This window comes from Narcine bancroftii, chromosome 6 (genome assembly GCF_036971445.1).
Source record: "Narcine bancroftii isolate sNarBan1 chromosome 6, sNarBan1.hap1, whole genome shotgun sequence".
NCBI classification, from domain to species: domain Eukaryota; kingdom Metazoa; phylum Chordata; class Chondrichthyes; order Torpediniformes; family Narcinidae; genus Narcine; species Narcine bancroftii.
The window spans coordinates 128,083,513-128,104,589 of record NC_091474.1 but is presented as its reverse complement, the minus strand read 5'-3'; the positions used below and the strand labels follow the sequence as shown (position 1 = coordinate 128,104,589).

Genomic DNA, 21,077 nt, shown 5'->3' with positions numbered 1-21,077 from the left:
CTGCTTTCTGCTGACCAACTTGTCTTTTTTTCCCCATTTCCAGTTCTCCCCCCTCCCTTTCCCCTCCACCCACCCAGTCATTCCTCCTCCCCCCAATTGCTGCAATAAGTGCAAGAAAATGAGTTCCTACCTATCACCTCCTGCATTTCCCCCCTCCATCCTTTTGTTTGGATGCCTGCCGTCATTCTTCCAAATCTTGAAGAAGGGCTCAAGCCAGAAATGTCGGCAATGTATTTTTTTAATCTTTACAACATAAAGGACACTGTTTGACCAGCTGAGTTTCTCCAGCATTTTGTATTTTTACTTCAATCATGGATTCTACAGATTTTCGTGATTTACTTCATTACACCTCTTGAGCCTGTCTCACTATTTAATATAAACAATGCTAATCCTGTTCTTTGTTCACCCGCTCAACTAATTCCTTTTGCTTGAAGTTCTTCCATATCTGGAAATCTATTGATCTTGGCAGCATTTTCACTTTTGGATATCTGTGTGCTCTATAAATAGGTAACTTTGTGGCTTCACTCTCATGTTGGATTAGTTTAATAAGGTAAAGCTAATCAGGAAAGAGTTAACAGGATAGCTGAGGGTTAGGGTGAGAAGAATCTGCCAGAGAAAATGGTGAAAGAGACACTGAAAGGCTCGTCAGCTCTTCCTTTGCTATCTTGATGACTACATCGGGGCTGCCTCATGCACCGATGAGGAGCTTGTCAATTTCATCCACTCTGCTGCCAACTTGGCCTATCTCTGGCCACACTCTTCATTTTCTCGATCTCTCTGTTTCCATCTTGGGGCTCTCTATAGACACATTCTACAAATTGGAGGAACACCACCTCATATTCCGTCTGGGTACTCTCTAATTAATATTCATTAAGTCATTAATATTGGCTTCTCCAGTTTCCATTCGACTCTTCAGCATCTCTCCTTTTTCCTTTCCCTCTGTCACCTTCCATCTCCCCAACTCCTTCCCTTTCCTCTCCATTCAGAGAGCTACCCCCTCCCCCTATCAATTCTTGTTTTATTTCCCCATTCTACCCTCCCACTCATATCTTGCCTGTTAGCCCGTGCTCCTCTCCTGCCCCTTCTTCCCTCATCTCCTTTCCTCCCCCCCCCCTCACCTTTTTAGTCAGGCACCTGCCTGCTGTTTGCTCATACCTTGATGAAGGGCTCAGGTCCAAAATGTTGGCTAGATCCTTTTACTTCATATTGACCTGCTGAGTATCTCCAGCACTTCTGTGTATTGCACTGAACGTATATATTATCATTGATAAATCTATCAATGAATTCTGTAACTGCTGCTTTATTGCGATGATAGGATCTACATGTTGACAAATGCTGATGGATTTCAGTTGAAGCTTGACATAAACTGTACAGCGTGCCTGGTGTGATTGGAGAGACTTGATGAAGGGTCAGAGTTAATCATCTAAGACTGGACTAATTAAGAGATTTGGTGCAAAGCTGTTAACTTTGGTTTGTTTCCAGGTATCAGGCCTCTCTCTAGGACTAAAAATACACTGTGACGTACCTGGCAAATGTTGTTAGGTCACATGGGCATTTTGAACAAAATTCATTAGTTTGTTAAAAACAATCTATCATTGATAAAAAGATGTAAAATACAGGATTCTGTTGACACTGTGGTTAAGTGAAAAAACACACAAATGCTGGAGAAACTCAGCAGGTCAAACAGTGCCTTTATGTAGCAAAGGTGAAGATACATCACCAACGTTTCAGACATCTCTCATGTTCCCCCACACCTTGATGAAGGGCTCCAGCCTGAAACATTGGTGATGTATCTTCACCTTTGGTACATAAAGGCACTGTTCGACCTGCTGAGTTTCTCCAGCATTTGTGTGTTTTATCATAGATATAAAGTTAAGATGCAACAGTCATCTGTTGTTTGCAGAGGAGAGTTCCAAATCTCTGCTACCCTCACATTAGTGCTTCCTACCTTCATTAATGAGAGAAGTCCAGCCCTGCTGTTTCCTGTATGCCACCTGACAAGCAAAAGTGGGCTGATGTCTTCATATGTTTTAAATATTCAGTCACATTCTCTGTTAACCTTCCTGTTTTCAGAGAACACAACTGTGGTCTTTGTAAAGTCTTTTCATTTAAACTTTGGATCCCAGGGATCAATGTGTCCCGCAAAACCTGTGCTTTTGCAAGGCAGCACTGTTGAAGGAGCCTGAGTTTAGTTTAACCAGGGGCGCATTCCGACCTTTCAGATATAAAGGCCAGTGGTGGCCATTTTGTTTGTTCACCTGAAAGTCTCCATGACATTTCAATGGACCTCCAGCAATTTAGAGAATGTTCTGTTCTTCTATTTATCTGCTTCATCCACCCAGTGGTAACATGCAAGGGATGGTACAAGATCACCCATCCTGTGGTATCATCCCATGAATGATGCACCATCATCCTGTGCTCTGTAGTAAACTTGCACTTCCATGATGAATCCAGGGCTGGGTGGAGGAAGATGAGTCATCAGGGTGGAGAGGGTGAAGGCTACCAGTGCTTGAATCTGATCAGAAGAGAAGAAGACAATTGTGGTTCCACTCACCTTCTCTTACCAGATTGCCCCTGTCTATCACCCACCCCAAGCTGCATGACATCTTTGTCAACCTCACTCCTTTGTTTTTCTTGCCTCTTCTCCCTTTACTTTCTCCTGCCAAACAACTGCATCTGTCTGAGATCCTTCACCCCTCCCTGGTTCACCACATCCCCTCACTGGCCCCTGTCCCATCCCTCCCATCCTGCCCCCATGACACTGGCTGTCTCTCCTCTTTCACTCCCCCACTGATGCTGCTCGACCCGCTGACTTCCTCCAGCCGATTGCTTTTGCTCATCTGCAGCCTCTCCTGTGTTCTCTCCTTTGGTTTGGGTATCCATGGTCAGTTATATTACTCAACAAGTGCTCCTGTGGCCTGGGTTGTGTTTGGGTGACCGTGAGAAGAGTGTGGACCATCCACTTCCTGTTCTGCAATATGGAATTGGGGCCTTCTTTCACTGCTGACAGCAATGAATGTTATTTATGGTGAACCCTTAAACACCTCTGTGTTTAACAGTAGCTTAACCTAAAAATTTGATTGAACTCTGGAAGGTGATTCCAAGTCTGATAACCAAAGATTTTGAGATAAAATTGGAGGAGCATCTTAGAAGAGGAGAGTGGTAGTGTGGCAGAACGCAGTACTGTGGGCATGTCCAGGTGTATCCTCACTGGGTTGGGCAGGCTTGCCCGCCTTGTGTACTTTTAGCCCCTTCCCATAAGATCCCCTAATAAAGGCCGAGAGCCCTAGTCTCCTCCATCATACCTGCCTTGGACATGAGCCAGCAGCATGTAGAGGCAATCTGATCAGTAAAGCCTTTGACTACTTGCTTTGTGTCTGCGAGTGGTCATTGATCGTGCTACAGGTAGTAAAGGAGAAGAGTGTTGGGATGGAAGTTTGCAAGGATTAGTTCCTATTAGAACCTTATACAAAAATACCTCGAATTCAGATTTGAAAGAATCAAGTTGTTGTCTTTTCACTGAATGTAAAGGGGTTTAACTGTGTGTTTACCCTCAGGAAGTTTTAGCATTGGAGGTGTTTGCTGATTCTGTTTCAGTGTTTGGTGAGGTGACTAGAAATGTGGAATTCATGTCTCATCACCTTTGATAATGTGAAGTGGTTTAACAAGAAAATATTCGCAACCAATGGCCAATCATCCATTTTCAAATGTATCATTTTCAGTTACAACTTTATTATCCCACATTTACATGCAATTAGCATTGAACCCAAAGCTTTGATATTCTCTCCTCAGTCCTCTCTCCCTTTATTTAAACTCCTTTCTGATGTTCTGTAAAACTTGCCCCTTTAATTGAGCCAAATAAGAAAGCCTGGAGATGTAGGGGTCAAGTGCAATATACCAACATGCTGCAGGACATGCAGTATCAATAGGAAGCAAAGGGTAAGCACCGTTTAGGGCCTAGGGCCTTTGTCAGGTACGAGTAAAAAAAACAGACAGACACCTGAATGAAATGGGAGGGGGAGGAGGAAGGGCCAGGGGAAGAGCACAGGCTAACATGTGAGAGGTATTTGCTCAATGGGTCATGTGCTAATCTTCCACTGAGAAATTTTTGGAGAACCAATTAATCTTTCAAAGAAATGTTAAACAAAAGGCCCTTCTGTTTTTTTTCACATGAAGATAAAAGATCCTTGGGGACCTTTTTGAAGCAGAGCAGTTGAGTTCATCCCCAACTCTGGACAGTATTTGTTCCTCAACAATAATTATTTGATATTTTTGTGTAAACTTCCTGAACACAAACTCACTGCTCAGATTACAAAATAATAACACTGGAAAAGAATTTTGGTTATAAAATGCTTTGGAATTTGAGAAAGATGTTCTGGAAATACTGTTAACTGCTAATAATGATTAAAACAAATAAGAAAATAGAAAGTTCAAACCCTTCCTATCTCTTTGATTAAAAAGGTTGTGTTCCTCTGGAAAAGTAAATTGCATTTTTTGTTTCTTGATGTTTACTTTTTTTCTTATTTCCTTCACAACTTGACTGGGCATGTGATCCACATGTAGGCCTCACTTGGAGTATAGGGTACAGTTTTGGGCTCCTTATTTAAGAAAGGATGTGTTGGCAATGGAGAGGGTTCAGAGAAGATTCACAAGAATGATTCCTGGAATGAAGATTATAGGCATATGAAGAAAATTTGATGGTCCTTGGACCGTACTCCGAACGATGAGGGGGGACTCATGGAAGCATTTCAAATGTTGAAAGACCTGGACAGAGTGGCAAAGTTGTTTCTCATTGTAGGGGAGTAGAGGATAAGAGGGCACAAATTCAGGATTGAAGAGCGACCGTTTAAAGCAGAGATGCGGAGGAATTTCTTCAGCCAGAGAGTGGTGAACCATTGGAATTTGCAACCAGGGGTGGCTGTGGAGGCCTGGTTGGGTATATTAAAGGCAGAGATTAAAAGGTATCTGAGTGGCCACAGTGAAATGTTATGGGGAGAAGGCAGGGGAGTGGGGCTGAGTGGGATGGAATGGTAGAGTGGACTCGACGGGCTGAACAGCCTACTTTTGCTCCTATATCTTATGGTCTTCTATTGAAGGATTCCAGTCCTCGACAGCTGAAGTATTGGGGAACAGATAGACGTCACAGGCAATAGGATATCATTATTGGCTATGATGCATCATTCTGTCACCCTTTAGCTTGAATTGAATGAATCCTATTTCTATAAAATGAAAGTGCTTGAAAATCATAAAATTAACTGTTGTGGGCAGGAGGAGTTATACTCACCGGATCAATTCTGAGTATTTAATGTTTTGCTGGGATCAGGATGGTGCAATAAGTTATAATCCTTTTGATAACTTATTCCATCCAACATGTAAGAGGATTTGTTTTTTTAAATAATTTTTTATTTTTCACACTATGAACCATATCAACCAAAATATGTACAAACGTTTCTCATTAAATTTACACTGGTCTTTTCTCCCCTTTTTTTTCCCCTTTCCCTCCCTCCCCTCTACCCACCCCCCTCCAAAACCCATAAATATTCAACATATACAATACAATAAAGCCATAAAACAATATCTTCACACAAAGGAAAATAAACGAAAAATGCGTCATCTATTACACACTGAATCTAGTCATTTTGTCTTCTTATCATTTTCATTCTCATTTTAGGGGATGGAGGTCATAGGCAAGCTCTTTCTGATATGTTTCATGTATGGTTCCCAAATTTGTTCAAACATTGTGACGTTATTTTTTAAATTATATGTTATTTTTTCCAATGGAATACATTTATTAATTTCCATGTACCATTGCTGTATTCTCATGCTCTCTTCCATTTTCCAAGTTGACAATATACATTTTTTTGCTATCGCTAAGGCTATCATAATGAATTTTTTTTTCACTTTATCCAATTTGAGGCCTAATTCTCTACTACTTATGTTACTTAAAAGAAATATCTCTGTTTTTTTTGGTATGTTATTTTTTGTAATTTTATTTAGTGTCTTATTTAATTCTTCCCAAAATGCATTTACTTTCGTACATGCCCAAATTGCATGTAATGTTCCCATTTCCTTCTTACAGCGAAAACATCTATCCGATAATGTTGAATCCCATTTTTTTTATTTTTGAAGAGTAATATATACCCTGTGTAACCAATTTTACTGTATCATGCGTAACCTTGTGTTTATTGTATTCTTCATAGTTCCAGAACATAACTTTTCCCATACTTCATTTTTTTATCTTTATGTTTAAATCCTTTTCCCACTTCTGCTTAGGTTTATAGTTTATTTCATTTTCCTTATCTTGCAGCTTAATGTACATGTTGGTTATAAATCTTTTAATTATCATTGTGTCTGTAATCACATATTCAAAGCTGCTTCCTTCTGGTAATCATACTTTTTTCCCAATTTATCCTTTAAATAAGCTTTCAATTGATGATATGCAGACATTGTACCATGAGTTATTCCATATTTGTCCTTCAACTGTTCAAATGTTAATAAATTATTCCCCAAAAAACAATTTTCTATTCTTTTGATTCCTTTTCTCTCCCATTCTCTAAACGAAAGGTTGTGTATTGTAAAAGGGATTAGCGGATTTTGCGTCATTAGTAATTTTGGTATTTGATAATTCGTGTTTTTCCTTTCTAAGTGGATCTTCTTCCATGTATTAAATAAATGATGCAATACTGGTGAGTTTTTATATTGCATCCCACTTATAAAGTATATGTTCCGATACATTCTCCCCTATTTTATCTAGTTCTATCTTAGTCCAGTCTGGTTTTTCCCTTGTCTGATAAAAAATCTGATAAATACCTTAATTGTGCGGATCTATAATAATTTCTAAAATTTGATAACTGCAAACCACTTTGATTATATCTCTCTGCTAATTTATATAACGCTACCCTTGGATTCCTCCCTTTCCACAAGAATTTCCTTATTATTCTCTTTAGTTCCTTAAAGAATTTCTCTGTTAAAGGAATTGGCAACGTTTGAAATAAGTATTGTATCCTTGGGAACACGTTCATTTTAATGCAATTTACCCTCCCTATCAATATTAGCGGTAATTCTTTCCAATGTTCTAAGTCCTCCTGCAATTTCTTTATTAATGGCTGATAATTTAGTTTGTACAAGTGGCTTAAGTTATTATCTAACCTGATCCCTAGGTATCGGATTGCTTGTGCTTGCCATTTAAATGGTGATTCTTTTTAAAATTCTGTATAGTCTGTGTTACTCATTGGCATCACTTCATTTTTATTTGCGTTGATCTTGTACCCCGATATTTCTCCATATTCCTTCAATTTCTTATTGAATTCTTTTACTGATACCTCTGGTGCTGTTAGGTATACTATAATGTCATCTGCAAATAAGTTGATTTTATACTCCTCCTTTATTTTTATCCCTTTTATTTTCTATTCTTATCTTAACAATGAGGGAGATAGTGGACAACCCTGTCGAGTTGACCTACTTAATTCAAAGTGACTTGATACATATCCATTTACTGTTACCTTCACCAACGGTCCATTATACAATGCTTTAATCCAATTTATATATTTTTCTGGTAGATTGAACTTATGTAATACTTTAAATAAATAATTCCACTCTACTCTGTCAAAGGCTTTTTCTGCGTCTAGAGCAACAACCACTGTTGGTTTCTTATTTCCTTGAACTGCGTGGATTAGATTTATGTTTGCAGATATTGTCCGCTGTTCGTCTTTTCTTAATAAATACAGTTTGATCTAGTTTTACTATTTTCGGTACACAATCGGCCAATCTGTTTGCTAATAATTTTGCTATTATCTTATAGTCTGAGTTAAATAGAGATATTGGTCTATATGATGCTGGTGTTAATGGATCCTTCCCCTTCTTTGGTATTACTGTAATTATTGCTGTCTTACATGAATCTGGCAAGTTTTATGTTTCTTCTATCTGGTTCATTACTTCCAGGAGGGGAGGAATTAATAACTCTTTAAATGTTTTATTAAATTCTATTGGAAATCCATCCTCTCCTGGTGTTTTATTGTTCTGCAGCTTTTTTAATATATCCTGTATTTCCTCTATTTCATATGGTTTTATTAGTTTGTTTTGTTCCTTTTCTTACAATTTTGGCAGTTCAATTTTAGCTAAAAATTCCTCTATTTTATCATCTTTCCCCTTGTTCTCAGTTTGATACAATTTTTCATAAAATTCCTTAAAATTTTCATTAATCTCTGTTGGGTTATATGTAACTTGTTTGTCCTTTTTCCTTGATGCCAGTATTGTTCTTTTAGTTTGTTCTGTTTTAAATTGCCCGGCTAATATTTTATGTGTTTTTTTTCTCCCAGTTCGTAATACTTTTGCTTTATTTTCATTATGTTCTTCTCCACCTTGTATGTTTGTAATGTTTCGTATTTATTTTTTTGTCCGCCAATTCTCTCCTTTTCATTATATCATCCCTTTTTACTAATTCCTTTTCTGTACTTACTATCTCCTTTTCCAACTGCTCTATTTCCTGATTGTAATCCTTTTTCATCTTAGTCACATAACTTATTATTTCCCCTCTAATGAAGGCTTTCATCGTGTCCCATAATATAAATTTGTCTTTCACTGATCCTGCGTTTATTTAAAAATATGTTTTAATTTGGCATTCAATAAACTCCCTAAATTCCTGTCTTTTAAGTAGCATGGAGTTTCTTGGTGGGTTGTCCTCCAGTTCTATTGCCAATAATAGGGGTGAATGATCTAATAGTAGTTTAGCTTTATACTCAGTTTTCCTAACTCTCCCTTGAATATGGATGACAACAAAAACATATCAATCCGTGAGTAAATTTTTTGCCTACCTTCTCTCTTGGGTGTTGCCTCCTCCATATATCCATAAGTTTCATTTCCTGCATTGATTTAACCATAAACTTGGCTACTTAATTCTTTTTGCTTGTCTTTTGTCAAGTTTTATCCAACATTGGGTCCAAATTAAGGTTAAAATCCCCTCCTATCAATATATTTCCTTGTGTGTCTGCAATCTTCAAAAAAATATCCTGCATAAACTTTTGATCCTCCTCGTTAGGTGCATATATATTGAGCAAATTCCAAAATTCTCAGTATATCTGACACTTTATCATTGCATACCTCCCTGCTGGATCTATTATTTTCTCCTCTATTTTGATTGGTACATTTTTGTTAACTAGTATGACTACACCTCTAGCTTTTGAATTATTGGATGCTCCGGTTATGTGTCGTACCTAGTTTCTCTTTAGTTTATGTTCCGCTTCAGTTAGATGCATTTCCTGCACAAATGCTATACCCACTTTTTCCTCCTTCAAATAAATTTAGTAGTCTCTTCCTTTTAATTTGGTTATGTATTCCATTAATGTTTATAGTCATATAGTTCAACATGGCCATCTTATATCTTGCATACACCTCTTTTCGCCACCTCCATCCCCATTTTCCCCATTTTCCCCTCTTAGTTTTCTCTTATTACACTGAATCTACGACAACACATTTAAAACATAAAGTTCCTCCGCAGTTCCCACATCTGCTAATACCTTAACCCCAAAAGTTCCACCCCCCCCCATCCGAGTTCACATCGTCAACTGATTTTGTAATGATGGTTATTCCCCCTCTACCCAGCCCTCTCAGAAAACACTTTTTTTAATAACACTTATAACAAAGCTCTCTCTCTTCTATTTTCCCCCCTTACTCCCTTCCTTCCCTTCTCTTTTCCCTCTTTAGTTCTTTACATATACATTGTTTTTACATCTTTATATATACTTTATTGCCGTTCTTCATTCTTGTTACATCTCTTCATCTCTTCTCCTGTCCTGCAAACATTCTGCAAATTCTTGCACTTTCTCTGGATCCAAGAAAGTCTGTTTTACTCCCCCCGGGTATAAATATTTTAAGCATGGCTGGATGTCTTAATATGAATTTGTAACCTTTTTTCCATAAAATTGATTTCGCTGTATTAAACTCTTTCCCCCTCTTTAAGAGTTCAAAACTTATGTCTGGGTAAAAAAAATATTTTTGACCCTTGTATTCCAATGGTTTATTATCTTTAACTTCATTCCTTGCCCGTTCCAGTATATTTTCTCTTGTCGTGTATCTCAAAAATTTTACTCTTGGTTTTTAATGTGCCTGTGGTTTCGATCTAATGCTCTGTGTGCCCTTTCTATTTCCATTTCTTCCTGCATTTCTGTCATTCCCAGGACCTTCGGGATCCATCCTTTTATAAATTCCTTCATGTCTGTGCCTTCTTCACCCTCCTTCAGGCCCACTATTTTTATGTTGTTTCGCCTACTATAATTTTCCAACATATCAATTTTCTGAGATAACAACTCTTGTGTCTCTTTAATTTTTTTGTCACTTTCTTCCAATTTTTTTCTTAAGTCATTCACTTCCATTTCTACAGCTGTTTCCTGCTCTTCCACATTCTCTATTCTTTTCCCTATTTCTGTCATTACCAGTTCTAACCTTTGCATTTTATCTTCTGTTCTTTTCATTTTCCTTTTAATTGCACTAAATTCTAATGATAACCCATTCTTTTAGTGATCTCATTTGTTCTTCAAAAAATACTTTATCTATATTCTGTTCATCAGTTTTACCTTTTATTTCTCTTAGTCCATCAATTTTACCTTCTATTTCTCTGTGAAGATCTTGGTCTTCTTCTTCCTCTTCTTCTGTGTCTGTATCTGTGTTTGTGTCTTCTTCTCTGTGTCTGTATCTGTGTTTGTGTCTTCTTCTCTGTGTCTGTGCCTTTTTCCTGATGAGCTGCTTGTATCTCTTTGTTGGGCCTCTTCTTTCTGGGCCTCTTGTTGCTGGTCCTCCCCTCCTGGGCTTCCTGACGTTGGTTTTCTTGTTGGTCATCCCTCTGCCTATCTTCCACGTCTGTTTCATCGCTCCCTCTTCTGCTGTCTTCCTCGTCCTCCAGCTGAGTGCCCTGGTGTCAGCCGTCCCTCAGCTCTTCGCTCTGTGACAGCCCACTCCTCTGCTGAGCCCCCCTCCCGCCGGTGTCCTCTTTCTCCTTTGATTGCGCATGTGCAGTTGCGCACTTTTGTTCGGATCCGATAGCCATTTTTGTAGTGCACCGGCTGGTGGGTCACGACTCCGCAGGGCAGGCACTGACCTCGAGGGTTGGGCACCCCTCACCACCACAGCGTCCTGTTCTTTCGTGCAAGTAAGTCCTTCTTCTATCTTCTCCAGTGACTTTTCTACTTTTTTTTCCAGTTGTTTTTACTTTCTCCTTCTTGGAAGCCATCTTTTTCCTCTTCTCTGCATCTTTATCTTCTATTTCTTATACTTTACTTTTGTTATGCTTTGCTTTTTCCTATTTTCCCAGAGAGCGCTAGTTTTCCCGACCGGCCACTACTCTATCACGTGACTCCTCCCGTAAGAGGATTTGGTTGAGGTCATCTATATCTGAAATCTTTAATTCGCATGAAATGGATGTTAGAGCAGAAATAAATATTTGCGGTAATTGAATAAAAGCACAAGCACGTGATCTCCAATTTCTAGAGCCTATGAACATGCCTGCATAAGGAAATAAAGTCTTGGATTGTTCTGGCACCTTTCATGACCTGAAGAATTCCCAAAGCTCTTTCTAGTCAACCGAGTATTTTTTGACGCACAGGTAGATTAATTTTCTCCCAGTTTTGCATGCAATAATGTCTCAGAAGCAATGGTGTGATAATTATCAGATAATGTGTTTTGGTGAATGATGTTTTAGACATGACTGAGGGTCTTGATGAAGGGCTCAAGCCTGAAATGTTGGTTATGTATCTTTATCTTTGCTATATGAAGTATACCGTTTGACCAGCTGAGTTTCTCCAGCACTGTGTTTTTACTTCAACCACGGTGTCTGCAGACTTTCATGCTTTACTACTTACTGGAAGTCTAAAGTTCAGTGTAAGCATTAATATGAGTTGCACTCCTTGCGATGTGCTCAATTTTGAGAATGGCTTTGTATCACATCAGTGGTCAGGAGATTATTGGAGAGGATATTTGAGGATAAGATGTACACACATTTGGAAAGTCATGGTCAAATTAGGGGCAGTCAGCATGGCTTTGTGTGGGGAAGATCACGTCTTACAAATTTGATTGTTATTTAAGGAGTTGACAAAGTGGTAGATGAGGGTTAAACAATACATGGACTTTAATGAGGGATTTGGCAAGGTCCTTCGTCGTAGATAAAAACACAATGCTTGAGAAACTCAGCAGGTCAAGCAGTGTCTTTTATGTAGCAAAGGCAATAATACATAACCGATGTTTTGGGCTTAAGCCCATCAAGGTATAGGAAAATGTCGGCTGGCGTCTGAACGAAAGAGTGGGTGGGGGAGGTGGAGAAGGAAGAGAGGGGACAGCAGCTTTCAAGGGGAGGAGGGATGTCTGGGTGAAGGGAGGGAGGAGAACTGGAAAAGGAAAGAGGGGAGGGGGAAGAGGAGAGCAGGTTAGCAGAAACCGTTAAAGTCAATGTTAATGCCATCTGGCTGGAGGGGGCCCAGATGGAAGATCACATGTTGTTCCTCCAATTTGCAGGTGGTCTTGGTGGGATAATACATAAGGCCATGGACAGACGTGAGTATGGGCGTGTGACATCCCACTGCACCGCCCTAGTGATGCCTTGGAGATGGTGAAGTGCAGACAGACCTAGGGGTTCTTGTGCACCAGTCACTGAAGGCAAGCATGCAGGTACAGCAGGCGGTTAAAAAGGCAAATGGTATGTTGGCCTTCATATCAAGAGGGTTTGAGTATAGGAATAAGGATACCTCACTGCAGCTGTACAGAGCCTTGGTGAGACCACACCTGGAGATTGTGTGCAGTTTTGGTTGCCTTATCTGAGGAAGGATGTTCTTGCAATGGAGGGAGTGCAAAGGTGATTCACCAGGCTGATACCTGGAATGGCAGGAATAACTTGTGAGGAAAGATTGTGCAATTTGGGATTGTACTCGCTGGAGTTTAGAAGATTGAGAGGGGAACTCATAGAGACATATAAAATTCTGGCAGAACTGGACAGAATGGATGCGGAAGGGATGTTTCCAATGGTGGGGGAGTCCATAACTCGGGGCCATGGTTCGAGGATAATAGGCAAACCATTTTGAACCGAGATGAGGAGGAATTTCTTGACCCAGAGGGTGGTGAATCTGTAGAATTCATTGCCACAGAGGGCAGTAGAGGCAGGTTCATTGAATATATTTAAGAGGGAATTAGATATATTTCTTCAGTATAAGGGAATTAGGGGTTACGGAGAGAAGGCGGGGATGGGGTACTGAACTTCAAGATCAGCCATAATCTCATTGAATGGAGGAGCAAGCTTGAAGGGCCGAATGACCTACTCCTGCTCCTATCGTCTATGTTTCTATGTAACGTTTATGACCAAAAACTTGCAATCATTGTCATTAGGTGACACAATTGCAAGAGGAATATTGTGCTCCTCTTCCAGTTCCACATGTCTAAGGGCTTTCGATAAGTCTTATCTACCCTCTCTCCAGGTGCACATTCAAGATCCCACAGTATTGTTATGTCCGGGAACAGGGGAGCTTATAACCTGGAGTTTTCCATTAACAGATGAACAGCTCATTTACGCACTGCCTTTTGTAGCAGGGACTGCACTTCAGAAGTGCTTCATCAGCCATGAAGCACATTAGGCTATTGAGTCTTGAGATTTTGTAGGATGTTGTGAAAATAAATGCAAGTCATTGTTCTGTTAACTTTGTACTTTTCCCCGCTAGAATCTCACTAATTATGACAGACGATCCCAGGCCATAAAGCTGCATGATAATAGATATCTGAAAGCATTATTTAAACTTGCGGAAATGGAGTTTAAATATAATGTGTGAATATATAATTTGCAACAATTTGAATGAGGTTGTGAAGTGTTTGGAAGTGCACTGATACACATGAGAAGCGCCTTTTCCATGATATTTAAATGGTGCATGTCATAAACCTGGTTAGGATGGGCCCATGGAGCTAGGTTTTTTGTTACATGCATAAGTGCATTGTATAATATACTTATGCATTGAAACACACTGCAGCCACACTGGTACTTTGTTTTTACCCCAGTAGGGAAGGAGATAATAAATATAAAAGATAGGTAGCTTAATAAATATTCACAGTTAATGCTCGTTTTTTGAAAAAAATGCTAAATCAGTTGTGTAGACAGGTCATTTTGTGGTCCCAGAATAGTTTATGATTCGTCAACTCAAGTTTATTATCATCTGATTGTACAAGTGAAACCCAGTGAATCAATGTTCTCCAGTCCTCGGTGCAAAACATCCAGACATACAACCAAACATATCTAACTTGCATACAGACAAACAATAGGACAGTAAGGTAAGGTTCGAGAGCCTGATAACTGTGGGGAAAGAACTGTTGTTGAAGCTCGAGATGCTGGTCTTCAGGTACCACCTGCCTGAAGGGAGCAGTGAGAAGAGGTTGTGACCTGGATGATGGGGGTTCTTTATGAGGTTGGTTGCCTTTTTGAGGCAGGGTCTCACACAGATGTTTTCAGTGCTTGGGAAAATGGAGCCTATGATGGATATGGTAATGTTACCTCCTCCATTCCTGGGCAGCTGAATTTCCAAACCGGACTGCGATGCAACCAGTCAGTGTACTTTCCATAGGGTGAATGGAGAAGTTTGGTAGAGTATTCAACAACATGGCAAATCTCAGATGTCTTGTAAAGTGGAGGCATTGATGTGCCTGCTTGATGATTGCCTCGATGTGCTGGCTCCAGGAAAGGTCTTCTGATATGACTGTGAAGGTGCTGATTCTATCCACCTCCATCCCATCAACGTGGACAGATTTGTGGTCCCTCATCCTTCCCCTTCCTTGCTGACATCGAGAGCAAGATGGTTGTTCTGGCACCACCCAATCAGATCTCGATGTCCACCTTGTATTCTGACTCATTTCCTGTTATCAGCGAATTTATAGATTGTGTTGGAACTGAACTTGGTTGCACAGTCATGAGTGAGCAGAGGATAAAGTACTGAAGTGAACAAAGAGAGACTGAGGAGCATCCATGGAGAAGAACTGGTTAGAGTCCTATTGAAACTGGACCAAAAACATTGACCGACCTTTCTTCTTCATGGATGCTCCCTGACCTGCTGAGTCTCTCCAGCACCTCCTTGATCACTCAAGCTTCCAGCATCTGCATTTCTTGTGTATCTTAACGAGACTGCTCAAATATCGCATAAAACAGCAGGACCAGACTTATTTTTTCAGCTGCTCAAATGTTATGGTCGTGTCTTTCTGCGACCGTCCACTCAGGCTTGTGGTCTTTGACCTGCAGTTGACTGTGAGTTGTGGGCAGTCTTCCAGAAGGTTAATTGGGAAAGTTGTCAGGAGCTACTTCAGGGGCATGAAAAGCACAGTTTCTGGACATGAGTAATACCCCAGGAAAGGTTTGCAGAATTAATTTAATAAAAGGCCAGGTTGCAGAAAACCTCCCTGAAGGCATAGGCCTTGGGTTGGTTTTGGTGTCTGAATGCTGTGGGATGTTTCATGGGATATCCTCCCCATTTGATCTGCTGGACACTGGCAGTTTTGAGTGGGACACCAGGCAATTGAATTTAGGTGGGGAAGGGCATGGGAGGTGCACATTTTACAGCGGGATAAGAGCAAGATGGGTGGGGATTAGGGGCTTGTAAGAATCATGATCTGTGCCTGGAAAGGGGGTGTGGGGGGGGGGTGGGGTGGTGGAAGGGGTGGATGGATGGAGAGTTTTGAGACCTTTGCCTTGGAGATGGTTGGGATAGGTGAAGTTACAAGCCCAGTCTGGCACAGAAGGGCAGTTTCTCCTCCACCACAGTGTGGGGTGAAGTAATCTGTGCATGCAGTAATTATGCATTGGCACTTGCTTCAACTGTCAATCTGTATGGGAACTCAGTACCACGCACAAAGGCAGCGGAGCAAGCAGACTTGACTTGCAAAACAATCTGACATCTCTTCACATGACATTGGTGCTCAAGAGTTTAAAGGCTCCTGGATATTCAGCATATACCGCCACTGACCTCCATGATTCCAGTGAAAACACTTTGCTACCTATACAAATCAGCAGGTTGTGCTGAGGCCACTGTGTTTTATCCCAGCGACTCGCCCTCGATATCCAGGAACGCTGCAGGCAGACTGACAGAAAAATCAGAAGGGAATTAAACCAAATAAGGTGTCCAAAACCATGGAATCACAGGAGACTGCAGATGCTAGGACATGGAGCAAACACACGAACTGTTGGAGGAACTCAGCGAGGCGAGCAGCATCAGTGGACAAGAAATACTGGCCAACATTTGGAGATGGAACCCTTCATTCAGTCATTTCCTTTGAAGGCTCCAAAATCTGGAAGTCTGACAAAAAAAAGGGAATTTGGCTGGGGCTGAAGGTCATGTGATTGAGGGTTCAGGAAGAGGCCCTGCCAGATTTGGAAGCTGAGCTGTGTTATTTATAAATGAAGGATTTAGTTGGCAAGGATGCTGCTAAACGGGACAGCTCCTAATACTTGCATTGTGCAGCACACAGCAGCTCCTCAGGGCTAGTTTGCTCTGGCCTGCCCCTTGGATGGCCTTTCTCATGGTTGGGTGTTGGTATTGTTGCTGCTTGGCCTGCTGAGTTCCTCCAGCAGGTGGTGTGTTTGCTGTAGATTCCAGCATCTCCAATCTCCTGAGTGCCTCCAGTTTCCCATCGTTAGATTCGCCACATCAGTGCAAGCTATGGTTAATTATAGTGCGGAACATTCCCATTGCAGCATCACTTTTCATCAGCGCTGCTCGGGAGACTTGGCTAGATTCGACCAGTTTATTTATTATTGTCATGTGTACCAACGTACAGCGAGGAGATTTTTTGTTGTGTGCCATTGGCTAACTTAGGGTGATGTGATGCCATTCTGCAGGGAGGAAGAGCTTGGTTCATGTGGAGGCAGGGGCTAAGGAAGGGGGAGGAGGGTGGGTGGGTCAGTCGGATGTTTGTACAAACTCCAGGAAACAGAGAAGAGGTGAGATAGACAGGACAGGGGGTGATTGTGCACTGCATTCACGTGAGTGACTGTAGACACTGGAATCTGCAGTAAAACACAACCTGCTGGAGGAACTCTGCAGTTTGATCAACTTCAGTATCCTCACCCCGCTCTCATTCACCAGTCCTTAACTGGGCCCTGTCATACTCCTCCAATCCTGACCGTATACTGGCTGTCTCCCTTCAGCACTTTTGCGTCGAAGAAGAGTTTCGGCCCAAAATGTCGACCGTTCATACTCTCCCACTGATGCTGTTCGACCCGCTGAGCTCCTCCAGCAGAGTGTGTTTTGACACAAGTTTCGGACACAAGATCATCAGCTGGGGAATCTCATGCATTCCCAGGACCTGACTGCCCTTGGAGCCAAGTGTTGATCAATCCTTGTGGTCTTCTGTCTCCAAGACACTCCCTGACAGCACTGTTATCAGAGTGGGGGAAGTGAGTTAATTTTAGTACCAGCAAAACAGCAGTAAGTAATGTTGAATTTGCTGTTGTACAGCATGGTGAAAGGGCCAAGAGTGCCCTGTTGAGCCTCCCTTTTCAATAATACACAGAAGTTAGCCACATGTCGCTGAGGAGTGCTGTAAAATATTAAGCCCTTTCAAACTGCAGCGTAAAATGGGGTAATTGGAAAATTTGCCCGGTTGGCATCCCAGTTATGCAGCAGTTAGAAAGGGTCTGACCCAGTCAACTTTGTCAGAATCTAACCGGGTCCATGACCTGCCTCAGAGGTAGTCAGGGAACCCAGTTAAACTTACCCAGGTCGTGTCCACGGGTGATTTGAAAATGAAAATGGCCGACCTGCTTATTCCAGTGACGACAGTGCTTGCGTGTGTGCATCACCAGCCACCATCTGAACATCGCTGGGTTGGGGATTTAGTGGGTAGATCCTGCTGCAATTTAAAAGGTGCTTCCAGCACTTTTGCCCCAGTAATCACACCTGGGTCCCAGGAGGTTACCCAGGGGCTGCAGTTTTAAAGAGGCTAATGCGACTGAATTGAAGGTCAACACAGCTGGAAAGGGACTGATAATGTTATGCCAATAGAGCTTCTGTGTTGTAAATTACATTGGGAAAGCTGTTTTAAGGAGAATTTCTTAATATCATAGATCAGTTTAATTTGAATCCTTTATTTTACTGATAGTGTACCGAAATACTTGCTTGCTAAGCCAAACAAGTACTTTGTAAAAATAAAAACAAGCAAAATAGTATATATTAAACTAAATAGAGATAATAAAGTTAAAAGTAAGATAGATAATTTCCATCAGGGTAAGGTGTTGGATTTTCAAAAATAACTAAACTCTCTCCCTCCACCCTTCAAGCTTCACCCCTGGTGGGATTTCGTTAACTCAGTTTTATTCTTCCAAAAAAATTGCACATTATTCATAAAATATACAATAATTCAATTGGAACATGTAATTATCTTTCACTGTACCAAGCAATTCTGTTCATTTATATCAAACGTCAAAGTGACGTACTTGCAAAAAAAAAAACTCTCCCCGTGACTAGTTAATGATTTCAAAGGTTGCTCCAAGTTCTTTGAGCTTCGGTGAATGTGGCAGCCTTGAAGTGGAACTAGCTGCTATTAACCTGGGGTTTTCTCATGTGCTACTTCATGCCTTGGAGTTCCTGCTAAGTTCCAGTGACTTTACTGCAAGCTCCTTTTGTATGTCTGCATGAATGGGTTCGATTTAGAGCAGTCTTCCCTACTGTAATCGTGGTTGGTTGTGGACTGATCAGACACCAGCCCTTTCTGGGCTAAATGCCATGATTAACTGCAGGAGCATTTCACATATGCAAAATGGCTGCAGAGTGAGAGGAGAAAGTCAGAGAGAGGAAAAAGAGAGAGAGTGTCAAATAGAGAGGGAGGGTGTGGAAGGGAGACAGACAGACCGACAGTGACAGCCAGGGAGAGATGAAGGACAGCAAGAGAAGGAGAGAGAGCGGGTGAAGACAGAAAACTGACAAGAGTTTGCGTGTGAAGGAAAAAGCTGCTGTTATGGATGAGTCGAAGAGTTTTCTCCTCGTTAATAACAATTTAGTCACGCAGGTTCTTTTCTATCAGATTAACTTCTGCTCTTTCTGAAGAAAATGGGAAACACTTGTGGATGTGTGAGAGCACAGAAAGAAGAATGTGCAGTGGATCCTGCCAAGGCTCCCCTGAGTTCCTCTCCTCATCCCCGAAGCAAATTTTATCTAAAGAGACGAAAAGAGCAACTGCTTTTTGCACAAGAACTTGTTCAGCGGAGTGATGCCATAGAGTGCCAGGAGACTGAAGCTGGAGTTCCTTCAGCAGGAGTGACTACCAACCAGGTTTCCAGTCGAAAGCTGCTGGCATACAGTATGAGCCAGGGGAATGGCAGGGCCAGAGATGACAGCAGAGCCACAGTGGGTGAGCAGAGTTCCTTGATGGTCTGTCACTGTGTCAGAACGGGCATTATGGCAGAGGCAGCCCCCCATTCCAATCTGCACAGCTGGGCCTTTTGCCACCCTAAGGGTGGGGTGCAGTCAGACAGGGTGAGCTGGGAATGTGTAGCTGACAGTACCAACCCCTCTCAGGTGAAGAAGTTGAGTACAAGAGAACCAAGGTCAAAGCTGACTGGAATCCAGGATAACCAGCACTCTCCGCCTCTGGAGGATATGAAGGTAATCAGTCTGGGTGCCGTTGCTCGAGTTGAACCAATCTCAAGTGGGGAAAGTAAGTTGAGCACTTGGCCCTCCAGAAGTCCAGTTGATATTTTCCATGGCACCTTTAACAGCACTGCAAGCGCTGGCCAGTTGTTAGTAGAGCCCCATCATAAGTCCACAATAAGCAGGCAGCAAGAAAGGGTGTTCCCTGGCAATTCATCTACTTCAACACCTGCAAGGAGCCTTCGAACTCCACTGATGAGAGTGGCTGGGAAACTGGGAACGTGCCAAGATTCAGATGGAAATGGAGTCAAATCATTGCTCGATGAGGTAAAATTGAATGAAATTGTTAATTGTCGTGTGTACTGAGATGCAATTAAAAAGCTTTGTTTTGTGTGCTACCCAGGGAAGTCAGCTCGTACAGCACATAGTGCAAGAATAGACAAAAGTGCAAGGTGTTGTTTTACAGTAAGCCAAAGTGTGCAAGGTATAGTGTCACAAAGGCAAAATGCAGGGTATGGAGAAAAGTGCTGTTAAATAATGCAAAGGCATCTACCGGTGAGAAACTGATAGCAGCAGGAAAGAAAGTGTCCTTGAATCTGGAGGTTTGTGTTTTCAGTCACAATATACATTAACATATATCTGTCATGCACATATATATTTAAATATGTTCTATGTAATATATAACATGTTAATGTAAATATATCTTTTCAATAAAGCAACATGTGACATTTTGCTGCATCATCCCACAAGGTTTAATGTGGTTACTCTTTACCATTAAATGGAGCAAAATGTATATGGTTTGTACAGTTTATAGGTTTTGTACAATGTCACATGATTTGACATTTTCTTGGCATATCAATATCTATACTTGGGTCCTGTGTCAGACTATGTGGATTTATGACTCCTTACGCTGTAGCACATGATGTACAGAAACAGGTCATGTTTCCGACTGCCATCGCTGGTCTATGTGAGTCTTCTCCCTTCCTCCTTCATTCACCTGTATCAGTCTTCTTTTAACTTCTCCCTTGTGTGCTTTTCCAGCTGCCCCTGCTCCCCCCAATGCCTCTGTATGATTTGCCTTAGTCGCTTTTGGTGGCATCAAAGTCACATTCTCACTATTTAAAGGTGCTTCTCCCTAATTCCCAATTTGGCTCTTGAGTTATGATCTGTGTTGACCTTGAATTTTGCTTTACTCCACAACAGAACACACTTTGCTCTGCCCCACCAAAGCTTCGGTAAAATACCTTTATCTTTACCATAACCATTCGATGATTCAAGGTCCTGTCTTCTCATATCGAAAGAGGACTCCCCAGCTTATTCAATGTCAATGTCTATGTGCGTTTATTGTCAAATACACAAGTACATTGCACAGATGCACTTCAAGTCTTGATCGCTGCTTCCAAACTTATATGTAAGGTGCACCAATTACAAAAGCACAAACGACCACATTATGGCAAGACAGAAACAGAGATAATAAATATC

The 21,077-nt window shown here is 41.3% G+C and overlaps 1 protein-coding gene across 18 annotated transcripts in view; it reads left to right on the top strand.

Moving 5' to 3' along the window:
• The window catches only part of dst (dystonin), a 570,552-nt gene that overhangs the window by 189,875 nt on the left and 359,600 nt on the right, over nucleotides 1-21,077 (top strand). For 9 of the 18 annotated variants that reach the window (XM_069886057.1, XM_069886048.1, XM_069886054.1 and 6 more), the window contains exon 1: nucleotides 19,041-19,922. The exons of 8 other annotated variants lie outside the window; for them this stretch is intronic. In XM_069886057.1, the coding sequence (XP_069742158.1) occupies nucleotides 19,056-19,922 (867 nt within the window). In that variant the 5' untranslated portion in view covers nucleotides 19,041-19,055. Of the gene's footprint in view, nucleotides 1-18,836; nucleotides 19,923-21,077 lie in introns of those variants that run through there. One more of the 18 variants, XM_069886056.1, reaches the window with a different exon arrangement.